This window comes from Stegodyphus dumicola, chromosome 7, assembly GCF_044657685.1.
Source record: "Stegodyphus dumicola isolate Sdum_Otavi_A_Nest chromosome 7, ASM4465768v1".
Classification (NCBI taxonomy): domain Eukaryota; kingdom Metazoa; phylum Arthropoda; class Arachnida; order Araneae; family Eresidae; genus Stegodyphus; species Stegodyphus dumicola.
In genome coordinates, this window is record NC_140774.1 from 179,656,682 (window position 1) to 179,670,300 (window position 13,619).

Genomic DNA, 13,619 nt, shown 5'->3' on the forward strand with positions numbered 1-13,619 from the left:
TTAAAATCAAAATTCAATAAATCAAAATTTATATCACAAAAACTTCGTCTAATAAAATCAGTCAATTGGCAGTCCACCACGAAGTGTTTGGCATCACCCGAAACATTACAATTTGGACACAGATCATTATCTTGTACATGAAATCTTTTTAAATAATGAGGAAACTTACCATGTCCGGTGATAATCTGATTCATATCAATGTCATCATAGATTAAATCTTTATCTGTAATATTAATCAACAAATTATTTTTCCTTGTTGAACTTTTCCACACATCTTTCCATATATTTATATAATATTTCTGCATACTCATAATGGCAATTATACAGATTGTAGTATCAGAAATTTTCTATAATGTCTCGTGGAAATGTTTATTGGAACAGCTGATCTTTTACTTGTGCTTCTGGATTCCGTTAAAGCAGGCCGGTAAGCATAGGAAAAGCCGGAAAGCCGATTAATAGGCTGTTAGGTCGGTAAAGTGTTAATTCTGCTTAGTAGGAAAAGGAAACCGAAATGAATCTCGAAATACGCCTGTTTAATCTAAAGTCAGAGCGAAACTGCTGTAGGGTTCCTATCTTACATATATATATATGGATTTCTTCATAATTTACGTACTTTAATGTGTAACCAGCACGTGATAAGGAGGAAGAAAATGCCTTACATTCTCTCCTACTTAGCGAGAGATTCAATCACCGAAATCTGGTGCTGACATCAACATCTTGGTGTTGATGTCAGCACCAGATTATCATCCAGCACATTTTATTTCAGGCGCCACTGTACAGTTATTTGGTTTGCTGAAGCAGGGGAAACATGGAAAATTTGCAGTGCTCTTGCCGGGATTCGTGTACCAAATTTTCTGATTTCCAACCATACGTGCATTCAGTTACGTCTCTAAAACATGCACTGAGGCCACGGAAAATACCTAACAAGTTGGCTAACGTTAGACCGAAACTATTGTAGATATCCTATATTAAAAATTTGAAGTATTCTTCACATATGTTAGTATAGGATAATATTTCAGAGATACAATATTTTATGAAAGTACATTATCTTAAATATTGCTAACTCTTGAAATTTTTAGGAAAAAACTATTCAGAAAAAACAATGGTTTCTTTAAAAGAAAAATCATCATTCGGAATATAAAATTTTGTAATTATTTTTACTTCCGTGTATGAAGTAAAGAAAGTAAAAACTCAATTTCATATTTCAATGAAAATATCTATTTTGACCACTCTCGAATCCATTTGAACGATGCTTTTGCGTGAAATCTGGACGTACGGACAGAATAAAGGTTTCTTTTGTCCAAAACGGATTGTAAAATCGATTTAAAATGGATTCAGAAGGGAATTTTTGCGTGACATTACGTATATATGCGTACTGTGTATGTATGTATCTTGTATAACTCAAAAACCAGTAGCTGTAGAAATAATAAATAAATACATTGAAATTGTGTATATGAGACTGTTATAATATCTAGTTGTGTGCCTTTCTGTTTTGTTTAAATCGGCCGCACCAAACGTTTATATACATATATGTAAGATAAAAAAAAAAGTGTGAATCAAAATTATAATTTAAACTAACAGTAAACTCTCTAATTTTTCCACTCTGTTCTAAAAATCGAAATAACTTTCTGGATTGCGTCATTTCTAGATCAGTCCATTTTGCATGGCCTGTGCAGCGCTGATGACGTAATAATTGGGAACTGAAACTTTTAACTCAAACCAAAACTTTTCTCTTCGCGTGCTTACATATCGGACAACTGCGCACTTCAGTGTCGCTCTGTACCGTGCTAGGATGTAATTTCGCTGTTGTGCTTGCTATCGCAATTATATCAAAAATGTAAATGTTCTGTGAGTAGGTACGACTAGAGTGTCAAGTGATTGTGGCAACGAAAGTCAGTTGCAAATAACAATGGAATTAAAACTGCTTCGACTACCAAGTTTCCTAGATATTACGAATTCAACATGTTAGCATATTACGCAATCATAATGCTTTCTACTCAATATGCATTTACGTACTCATCAACACTGCTCGATCTTTTCCTTGGGATTATTACATACATACCCATCCACTTACCCGGCTCGGCGAACTCTGTTTTTTCATTCTCATATGTTGAAAATAAGTTGTGCATTTTTTCGCTTTAAAAGTGTTTGAATTATGTTTTCCTTATGTTCGTTTACATTTGAAACTCTTAGTAAAATAGTGAAAGTGATTGAATTGTGTTTTCTTTATGTTCGTTTACATTTGCAACTGTTAGTAAAATAGTGAATTTCGGAAGTTTATGGCCCAGTGGGAGCAAACGTTAACTTTCTTTAAATTTATATGCACTGAAAATTTTGTCTTCATGTCCGTTGTTTGTTTTCTCGTAGAAATTCTAAAAAATTTCAACACTTTTTAACCGTATTTAGTGTTTTAGGTTTTTCTGTATTTGACAACTTTTAATGAAGATATTTTCAGTTTTTATGATTTTTGCCTTGCTGCGAAGTGAGAACTGAATGTGTTTTGAACGACAGCTGTATCTCTGATGAAATTAATTCGACGAAATAAGTTTAAAAAAAACAATGAAAAAAAATGCGCTTGATTTAACAGGGCGTACAAAGAAGTCATGTTGTGTTCACATTAGATTTTTTTTTTTAAATCTGGGATAATGTTATCAAGATAAAATTACTTATAAACTGAATAAGCTACAGCTAAGTGCCTAAATAGCTCAACTCAGTTTTTTTAGTAAATGAAAAAGTGATCTATTTTACCCGCATCAACTGATATAAATATATTTTATTTGTTTGAAATGTAAATTATTAGTATATATGATTCTAACATTACATTAGTTTATTCTCATACTGCACTGTTTGCTTATGCTGAAATGTATGTGTCATTATAAATGTGCACTAGGATTTTTCCTCGAAGATCGGGATTTGAAAAAAATGTATTTAGTTCAAATGTCAGAGTTTATACAGATTTGAAACTATCATTTTAAAGTAAAGTCACAAGCTTCGAGTAATTATGTTAAGCCAGATATCACGATACTATATCCTATTGCTAAGATGTAATTTTCACAAGAATGGAAATAAGATTAAAGAAGCTTGTTTTTATCCCCTTCCCCAAAATAGAAGTGGGCCATTTTTAAAATTTTTGAAGAAATATTTCCTAACCTTAGTATAGCTGGCACTCAAGCAAGTGAAATAATTTAATTTATTTCTTGAATACATATGCTTTTACCGAGTCTTTCCATCTGGGAAGTTATCTCAACGCCTCCTTCTCATAATATGCAACTTATTAAAATAAACCTTTCCATAATTCTATTCAACGTTTCTCTTCAAATGTTCTATTTAAACCATGTTCCTTTTAGAGCCATATTCTTCAAATCCATCATCTTCCTTCAAGACAACTTATTTCTTTTCCACTGGGGTCCAACCGACCATCTAGCTACTGTGAACCTCACTTAAAACCATTAGACCCTTCCGGCCGGTTGATGCTAAGTAACATCACCGCACATTGTTGTAATAAACGCAAGAACCTTTACTTTAAAATTAATTAATGACACCTTGGAACTCGGTTGCAATTAACTATCCGTTCGCTATCATCACTCAAAGCAGCGCGTGCGCGTTCTCTTGTTATGTTTCGCGACTATCCTGCCGCCACTCGGGATTGCACAAATTGAGGCAGACCGTTACTCGAAGTACCCAGGAAATTGGTTTTCGGACTTAACCTGTTGTTCGCGTGTCTTCGATGTGCGATCCAGTCACTTTATCAGGATATGGACGTCGAATTACCGCAATTCTGGCTGCAAGCTTTGGGGAAAGCTCAGAAGCTCTTTAAACTGTAGGGGAAAATCTTCAGATCGAATGCAGAATTTCCTTAAAAATAATCGGGATGTTATACACATATGTAAACACACACACAAAAATAACACGACTGTGAGATTCATGTTTCACACATATCGAAATGCAGAGTAAAGAAGCATGATTAGGAAATTACCAGAAATTTATTGTAATTATATGTAAAAGAATTATTTGAAAAATTGAATGTCTTGTGCTAAAGCATCGTGAGTGAAAAGAAAATACATGATGACAAGCAGGTAGGGCAACCAGTCTCCTAAAATAGCTTCCATAAAAATAAAAAAATATATGGAACGCTTTTAATAGTGTAGTTAATGTGATTTCACGGCTCCAGCTAGTAATTAAAAGTAACAGAAGTAAATAACTGCGTTTGTTGCTTTTATGTAACTTAGTTTATTAATCGGTAGCAGATAGATTTCATTTGCAAGGAAAATTAAATACCTTAGTATTCGATAAATAGCAACAACTTGGCGCGTGGAAGATAAAAATATGTTATATCGAGCAGTAGCAACACATTTCTTTCAAATCGCTGCGGAGTGGCAATTTATGTCTTTTAAACCGTTGAATTTTCTGAGTAAATTATATTGCTTTTTAATTGCCGAGTTTGTTAATCATTCATTAATTTCACTGTCAAAATGTGTGTTTATGTGTGATTATGGCAAAGCCTCGAGGGCTATCTGCCTAAGGGGAGGGATGCCTTCGTGGAGGACTTTCTAAGGGAAACTGGCTCGTATACACGTTACACGTGGGGAAAACCACGAAAACGCCCATGCAGCCAGCCCGTTCGCGGGATTCGAACCTCGGACCGAACCACCAGTGTTCAGCGACTTTACCGCTCGGTCGCTGGTGGGCTCACTGTCAAAATGAAATAAATCAAAAGCAAATTTGAAATTCTGGCTTCGATTTGCACATGCTTGAGTGAGAAACTACGCACTTTGAAACTTTTGTGGCCCTAGGTGAGGGCGTCTTTCCTCAATGCTTGGAATATACATATAGATTCTTCATTATTTATTAATAGAGATTATAGAAGCGCCATTTTTAGTATAAATCTGAAACAATTGAAGGCGTATAAAAGACGTGTATAAATGAAAGTGAAATGACACTATTAAAAGGAATTGAAAAAGTCGGATTAAATATATAAAGAAAACGTGTGAACATTTTTGTGTAAGTAAAGGGAGAATAAAGGATTCAAAATAAAATGTTACTTATTAAAAAGAACTTAAATTATACTAATAGTGATACATAGAAATTCTCAGTGATGAGTTTTGAAATATGAGCTTTGATTATTTTAATTAACGGGTGTAGTTTTAATGCAACAGTATTGTTATTTTTCATTCAATGTTTTTCGAATTTACACATTTAATTCTAATTTTTAGGTTTCGTGCATTACAAGGATATGTTTCGTGATGTTGTTTCTTAAAGCCATTGAAACGGAAACTTTGGAATTTGATTTTAATTTATTAGTTGCATCTTTATGTAGTCATCAACCATTTTACTAATTACGAAACCGAAACAAATTTGTCAAAATTTTGGGGGAAGAAACTGAAATATTATGTCAATATTTAAAGCTATTTTATGGGATAGAAATCAGTCTTTAAGCAGAAATTAATATGCTGAAAAAGTACACATTGATTAGAATCAGGGAAAAAGTATTTGAAAAGGATTATTTTTTCCAAGTGACATTTTGAAATTTTTTCCTAGTGACATTTTATGAGATTACATTTGATCGTTACATAGTGATATATACAAGGTATGACAGTATAATTTGGTGAATGACATAATAAGACATCGCACGATAATGTGAAAAAACGTATCATAAAGGTAGATATTCTTTTCCTTTAGTAAAAAGGTTTTGCAAGTTTCGCTATAGTATAAAAATGTCGAGAAACGCTGATATACAGAGTATTTCACAGGGTACAGAAAAAGAAAACGTTGAGCAACTTTTGACGGAAAGGGATTTTTATTTCAAATTTTCAGGATTTATCCATGAGAAAAAGAAAATTAAAAGATAAGTCTATTAGAATATTTGCCATCTGAAGAGCCAAAGAAACGAATTATGCTCGAAATTTGTTGAACTGATCCTTTGGAATCAACCTTATCACACTTGTTATCTCTTTTCTATGGTTTTTGGGCGATCTTTTTTGATCGCCCAAAAAAGATCTTTCTATGGTTTTTGGACGTTTCTTTAAGGTAGCCCCATAAAAAGAAGTCTAGTTATAAGCCAAAATTAGAAGTTATTATAGTTATTACAGAAGCGCCGAAAAGGTTTATCTCCAAAGCTATTTAGGAAACCTCTTGCGATGACACGATTGTCATCATGAGTTCAGAAGAAGCCCAGGACGTCTGCTGTTGAATGTGTAGGAGCAACCATGTGTCTTGAATCCAGTGTTCGTTGTTGGTAAAAGGAAGATCTTGATCTCAAGAAATTGAGAAAGTGTTGATAATTCACTCTCTGGATAGATCACACGGACTCAAAATGCCATCAGCTTAGAAGCCCCACCAGACAAGGACCTTCTGTGGATGAAGAGGCTTGACAATGACAAATTCTGGCCTCAACGATTAACATAACCATCCAACCAGAAGTGTGCCTCATCCGAAAAACTGATATCTGTACAGTTGTTGCACATGATGCTGGTGAACGTATGTCTTTGGCCGACAGGTTGTCCTGATGAATTTTGTTTAAGGTAAGGTAAAGTTCCGAGATTTTCGCGGGCTATTGCGACTGGACTGACATCAAGTTGATGTAAATGGCTGGTTCTCCATTATTCTTTTGACCGCATTATTGTTTTCGGGCATCCTTACTGACTTTTATGTAGTCTTCATGCACATTTTGTCATCAGCCACTGAACCTGTTCATTAAAATTTGGCAATTAATGCTCTCAACATGGTAGAAGATGGTTTTGGACTGCTTTTAAAGGCAATAGAGTATTCTCTGAGTGTTTGTAAGGTTTGGGTTTACACGGATAAAACGTGTTGGCTGAAAAACACTTTTTTTCGATTGAATATCGGTAAGATTTTCGGCGAAACCAAAATATTCTTCGAAACTAACTAAGGTCCGCAAATAAGTTTCCTTTGGACCATGTACATGCTTGTACGATTTCAGATCATTAGTTCCACCTATAAGGTATTTCTCCAGCCTTTATAGCGTGTTTTAGCTAGAACGTGGTGTAGTGGTTCTGCACGCTGGGCCGGTATTCCAGAGGTCCGTGGTTCGATTCCCGGTGAAGGCGTTTCCTAATTTTCATCTTTCCTGCTACTAAAAATATACCTAACGTCTCCACACACCCATTGAAGTGTTATTCAACATACCTTGTGAAACACCATGTGTTAGAGTACAACGGGCCTTTTACGTACATTTATTACCAAGTTGCGTTTTATTCCACTTTATTTAAAAACTGCTGAACCATTGCACCAATTCTTTTTCCAAAAGTAAATGTAGGTAGGGCAAGTAAAATGCTTATGACATATCGTGCTGAAAAATTACAACATTGAGTAATAATTGTTTAATTTAAGGAATCGGAAATTTCCCAAACTACGGATTGAAAAACTTTGAAACATAATGCAGTGGATCAAATAAGTTTCAAAAAGCACAATCACTGATACAGAAAGCAAAACCGATAAATTTGACTGAAAATTTGTCATTTTATCAGGAATTAATGCACAAAAATAACTGAAAATAGCTTGTCTACTGATTGATATTTAATAAAATGAGTGTGCAAGAAGCTTGACAGAAGAAGCTTGTTATGGAGCTGGTCGCTAAATCTAGGCGTAAGAGGCATTCTGAAGATCCGCATAGTATTTGCGAAAAGTTGTCTGAAAATTTCTCCAATAGCAAGTGCAAAACGTGGTGCAGATATCATTTCCTGATACGTGTTCCTGATATCAGATGAATATTATCTACGTATTGTTTTTACCAACCCATGGATTGAAATATCACAGAAATTCTGCAATTGGGTCATCCAATTAATATTGCGATTTTTAGTCCAAACTGGCTTTGTCCCTGAGGGAGTATTGTGTATATTTATTTTTTTTAATTAAGATAAAAAGTTCTTTTGTAAATCTAAAATATACTATCATTAATTCTCTGCTAGTCTTTAATAGTTACGATAGGAATATTTTTTCCATCAGGGTTTGCAGTAACAGTAACACCACTGAAACAGGTTTCCGACCTAAGGTAAATCTGAAATTTCCAAACGGAATAATACCTGATCAGTGAAAAGACTCTACTACACTAGCTACCGCTACAGCCAGGTGTGCCCAGCAGATCAGTAACCTTAATCAAAAATATCGTTACAAATTTATGATCACTAAGACATCGTTGCACATTAGTGCCACGTATACGTTCCAAGAAAATATTAACATTAGCAAATATTGTAACAATGTAGGTGTTGATGTACAATGGTATGATCAGGGTTTGCAGGACGTAACTCGTTCGAGGTTCTAAAAACCTTCTAAGAAGAGAGCTTCCCAACTAGGTTGTAGTTTCCGGTTCAGAATTTCTGTCGCTTATTACGCAGTCACCATATATTGCACTGATATTCTTGTTAATAATTGTTTAGTTGAACTTATGCAGCAAAATAAGTTGAAATTATTTTTTATCTTATTAATTTTGAAAAACAGCCTTTCAAATTGAATTGCACTCCTTGAACTAAGGACAAAAATAAACTACTACCTGGTAATAAAATATTGGTACAAAATTTAGCGTTTTCAATTATATTTTGTTTATTTCCCCCTACGTAGTTATTGTATTTCTTAACTCATAAAGGGATTACTTTATTTTCATGTTATAAATAAAATTATGTTTTATAATATTGAAATTTACACAGAACAATGATTTTGTACTTAAGAATCAATTTTTCTTTTCTAGATCGCGATTTTCCCGCAGTGCTGGTCGAGTACAGCAGTGCCTGTTGATGTTGAAGAACCATTCACCGAAGATGACCATCTTGGCAAAGAGGTTTGTAACACTAATTCTATAAAGAAGAAAAAGGGCATTAAATATTTATTTTGCGAGTTCTTTGTAGTTTAAAATGCAGTTTATTTTTATGTGTCTTTGAAAACGTAACGTGATTTTAATATCAGTACTCAACTAAACATTTTACTTTGGATTATGTGTTATATGTTGTAGAAAATTATTAAGTGTTACATGTTACAGAAATTGAATTGGTTAGCAAATATAACAAATGATAACAGAAACTTTCACCGGCTATCAACATATATGCCTAGATTTGAAACGTTGACTAAGCCGAAGTATTGCGAGTCATTACAAAATGTAAAACTTTAAGAAATACAGAAAATCGGAAATTTGCGATAATTTTTTTGTTCCAAGACACACATTTTGGAATTTTATTTCTGTGTATATTTGAAAATCTAAGTTCTTAAACGGATTCATTTGGAAAATCGTCAGGTAACACTAAAATTGAGAGTCAGGCATTCTGTATATGTACTTCTTCGAAGATTCAAGATAGGTCTGTATGATAATTAATTTCCTTCTATATACGCATTAACTGCTCAGCAGTTTTATTTGCATTGTTGGGGCATTTCTCTGCCCGAACACAGTTTCCTTGACAAAATAGCAAGAAAAACATTTGGTTTTCTGCAAAGTTTTGATACCACAAAAGCATTTTGTATACCACAAAAGCATTTTGTAATTACCACCTGATAATTCTGCAGGAGAGGTTACTTTAAACTCTCAAGGATTAGTGAAGCAAGAAAGCGCTTATTTTAACATATATTGAAGAAGAATTATTTGCATTTCCCAGCAATACAATTATTACGAACGTTATATGTGAAACTGTAATATCAATTGTTTTGGTAGCATTTATGAAATGTACCAGGTAGTAGCATTTCATAAATGCTTGAAAGAGACGAAGCTGTGCCAAAAAAAATAAGGTTAAATGGGCAAGTCTATTCAACATTGAAGTAAGTGGCCATCTCACTGAATTGGCGAGATATCGCCAAGGTGGCAAGTTTTGGCGATATTCGGCAACATTTTTGTCCGGTTTCTGTAATTGGTACAGTATATAAATAACTATAATTGATCTCTACATGTTACTAGAACCGTTTCCGCCTTTCATGTGCCTTCCAGTAATTTGGAGAAGGAGAAGTAGAAGTAGACGATACTAGAAATTTCTTGCGGCCGGGAGAAAACTGTATAAGACCGGGCATCAGTTTTTCTGACTTTTTTAGGCCAGCGTGAGTTCGGAGTATTGAAATAGCTCCGTGTTAGGCTATACTGAAATAGCTTCGCTGTTTGAATGAGTTTTGCATTGTGTTGTGTTTAACGTTCGTAGTTTGAAGTGTAACTTCTAACTGTACTCTAAGATATTGTGAAGTTATATGGAAAGTTCCAGAACTATAAATTGTTTCTTTAGGTAAAAATAATTTCTCTCAAGCTATAATCGGTTTTGTGTGCATTCAATTTATTATGAACCCTTACGCCCTACACAATACAATGGCATTGAACAGCACATGAGTTTGATACATGGAAGGAAAAATAAATAAGATTTATTGAAGGCGGGGAAGAGAAATATAAATCTGGAAAGTTCAGGGTATTATCTAATACCTCAAAAAAGAGTTTGCTATTAAAAAATTTTTAATTTTAGGTTTATTATTATTTTAATTAATCAGTTATTATGACCTTAATTATAACTTCTCTTTTTTTGTTTTCTCACCAGAATGCAAATGAGTATTGAAAGTATTTAAGCCGAGGGTTTTGGACTGTTCTCCACGAAATCAGCTGTAGCATCTCCAATTAGACTTTCAGCTTTTATGCTCATTAAGTAGACGCCACATTTATTTCCAAAATCATTCCGTGTTATAAATTTACAAAACACTACGATAAATGAAGGGGAAAAATTTCTTTCTTGCATTACACTAAATATATGCCTTAGATACAGAAAAAAGCAAAGTCAGAGGACAGACAAGTTTATGCTCTCAAGTTATGCAGGGTCAAACCTTTCTCTTTCTGACGTTCAAGACAGTGACGTATCTTGTCTGTTCGTTAGACGTACGAGTCATGGACGTTGATGTCACCATGCTGGATGACCTTGGTCGAGAAGAGCAAATCTTCTAGTATAATAAGATTGGAAAAAGGGAAACGCACCGGTGGACTGTAGTCCATTTAATTCTGATATTCGGGATTTTACTACCTTTTATAATTCCTACTTTGTATTTTGAAAAGTACTACCGTTAGTTCAGATATTTTGGGTTTAGCATCATTTATACTTCCTATTTTGTATTTTGAATTGGAGTTTTACCGCGCTTCATAATTCCCAATTTATACTTTGAAAAACACGTAGGATAACTTACTCATGGACTCATCAATTAACTTGAGCTAACCAGGTAAATATTGAATGGCAGCATTACGATATTGCAGAAATGTTTGACTTTAATCTGATATGTTTGTGTTTAAATCTTTCTCACCAGAAATCTTTATTATATAAATGAACTCCATACACCCTGCCCCCTTGCTGATATATATAAATTTACACTCTATGAAATTATTTATTATTTGTTATGAGATTATTTCGTATTATGATTATATTTTAAATAGATGGAGATTTTTTCGTGTTCCAGGTCGAATAAACGCACTACTTTAAACGAAAAGAATCATTTTGCTAAGCCGCTAAAATGCAGTAAAAAATTCTCTCTATGCAAATACTTGTTTCAGTATAATTCCTCCTTTCTCTATCAATATTGATCGCAACTATCAAAGTTAAAATGCAGTTTGTACCTCTAAAGGCATTAAAAGAGACTGAAAGAGTATACGAATCTTCAACTTTTTTTGTTCAAGATTAAAATGTAGCGAACCGGTTTCGGCTCTAGCTAAACAGAGAACACTCGAAAGTCGTCGATTAAAAAAAGGAGTTCTAAGTCCTAGTAATCGTTTTCAATGTAGTAGCTCTTAAGCAAATTTCAAGAAAAGAGTGTGGGGAGGAGTGTCTTTGACTTGTCTCTCTTTTTCAAATGATTGAAAATGAAGCGCTGAGTGTATAAATTGTGATTTAGTAATTTAAGGTTTGTCGTTTGACTATGCAATGAAACTGTGTGTGAATATGTGTATTAATTTGCTGTGTTGAATGACCTCTATGCAAATGTAGTGTTTATTTTTGTGAAGTAAAGGGCTATTCAGAAGACTGAAGTAATTTCAATTAACTTATTTTTGAAACTGAATTGGTAGGAAGTCGTAAGCAATGCATGGATTGAAAGGGAAACTGATCAAACTTTACTAACTCATTTTCAGTATGTGAGATTTGTAATTGCTTCATAACTGCCAACACGAGAATGAAATTCTTTTTATGATAAATTCATCGCTTCCAGGCTTTCGGTGAAAGCAGGAGACTCTTGATATTTCTTGGAGTCTTTTCATAAATCATGTAATTTTCATGTTTTGAATTTTTAGACTTTAAGGGAAAACTGCTGTTTAAAATGTTTCCTAGTAGTGAATGAAGTTTATTGAATTAACGAAACTTAAATTGTGAAAATTCAATTCTCTTACCCCTGGTAAATTTAGAATACTTTGTTTGATTGAATAATCTTAATTTACCGTAGACTGTTGGAGGTGCTAAGGCAGCAAGAATCAGCATAATATCTGTTAAATGCAGGAATAGATTCAAAATTTTAAAAATAGAACCTTCTTCTTCACCTACGGAAGTGTTAAATTTCTTTTTGGTAATTCACACATTTGGTTTTACATTTGGTTTTTGAATTTTTCTTTTACCTTTGCCTACATGGATGACGAAACACGAATTGAGTAATTAAAGAGTTAGGTGGAGGCAACTTCCCCTTGATAAGTCTGTCTGTCTCCTGCTTGCTCAACAATTGTTCACTTATTCATTTTTATAAATTTTTAGGATTAAAAAAATTTATTGGAATTATATATTTATTCATAGATTTTGATACTTTCACGTGATATACATATGCTCTCAGAATTTAAATGATATTGTAGATTAGCTCGCAGCAATAATTAATCATTTATTTGTAATTCAATTTCATTTAAAATTTAACTAACTTTAAATTTGCTTTTTACGAATAGAGAATGTTAGTTAAATAAATATAAATATATTTTTCAGCAGATTCTTGTTAGAGGTAGTTCCATAACCTGAAACACATTAAAAATAAATTTCAATCAGTTCGGAGCTTTTTGAAATGGCGTAATTGGGCAGCGGGACCATTTCCCAAAAATCCTAGTTTTCGCGCCAGAACGTTCCGGTTTTTCATACTTCAAGGTTGGCAAATATGTTATTCGCAAATTTCTTTATTGTTCCATAGCAGTAACAATGTGGGTTTTGAAATCGTGCATGTATGTTGGATTAATATATAGTACACTGCGCAAAAAATGGGACAGTTCTTATATCTCCTGCTCTACTGAGCCGATTCATGAAATTCAACTTCCATTTTCATGTCTCGAAAGCGCGACTTAGGATATTTATTGGATTTATGTATAGCATTGTCCTAATATAAGTATTTTGACACAAAATCGGACTTTTTCTCAAATAATATACGAATTTTTTTTCCATGTTTCAATTCTACGACTCAAATTACGCCAAACTGCCAAGTTTCGTAAAAATCGCACGTGTAGGTTTTAAAAAATTAGCTCCTTAATGTTCAGAATTTCAGAATTTTAGCTCCTTAATGTTAATTGTGTTAGGCATATATTTATTAATCCCTCTTTTCTTTATTAAACTTCTTTGATTCTTCCTTTCACATTTCGAAATTCGGGTTCATTCCAAACAAAATTCACCAGTTTTTATGATTTATTTTTAAAATTTATATTTTAA

General features: G+C 33.5%; 1 protein-coding gene across 5 annotated transcripts in view; it reads left to right on the forward strand.

Moving 5' to 3' along the window:
- LOC118187711 (protein madd-4-like) overlaps positions 1 to 13,619 on the forward strand; it is a 557,221-nt gene that overhangs the window by 225,730 nt on the left and 317,872 nt on the right. For all 5 annotated transcript variants that reach the window (XR_015042253.1, XR_015042254.1, XM_085821131.1 and 2 more), the window contains exon 2: positions 8,705 to 8,794. Coding sequence is in view for 3 of the 5 variants with exons in the window: in XM_085821131.1 (XP_085677257.1) it covers positions 8,705 to 8,794 (90 nt within the window). In the remaining 2 variants the exon portion in view is untranslated. The remainder of the gene's footprint in view (positions 1 to 8,704; positions 8,795 to 13,619) is intronic.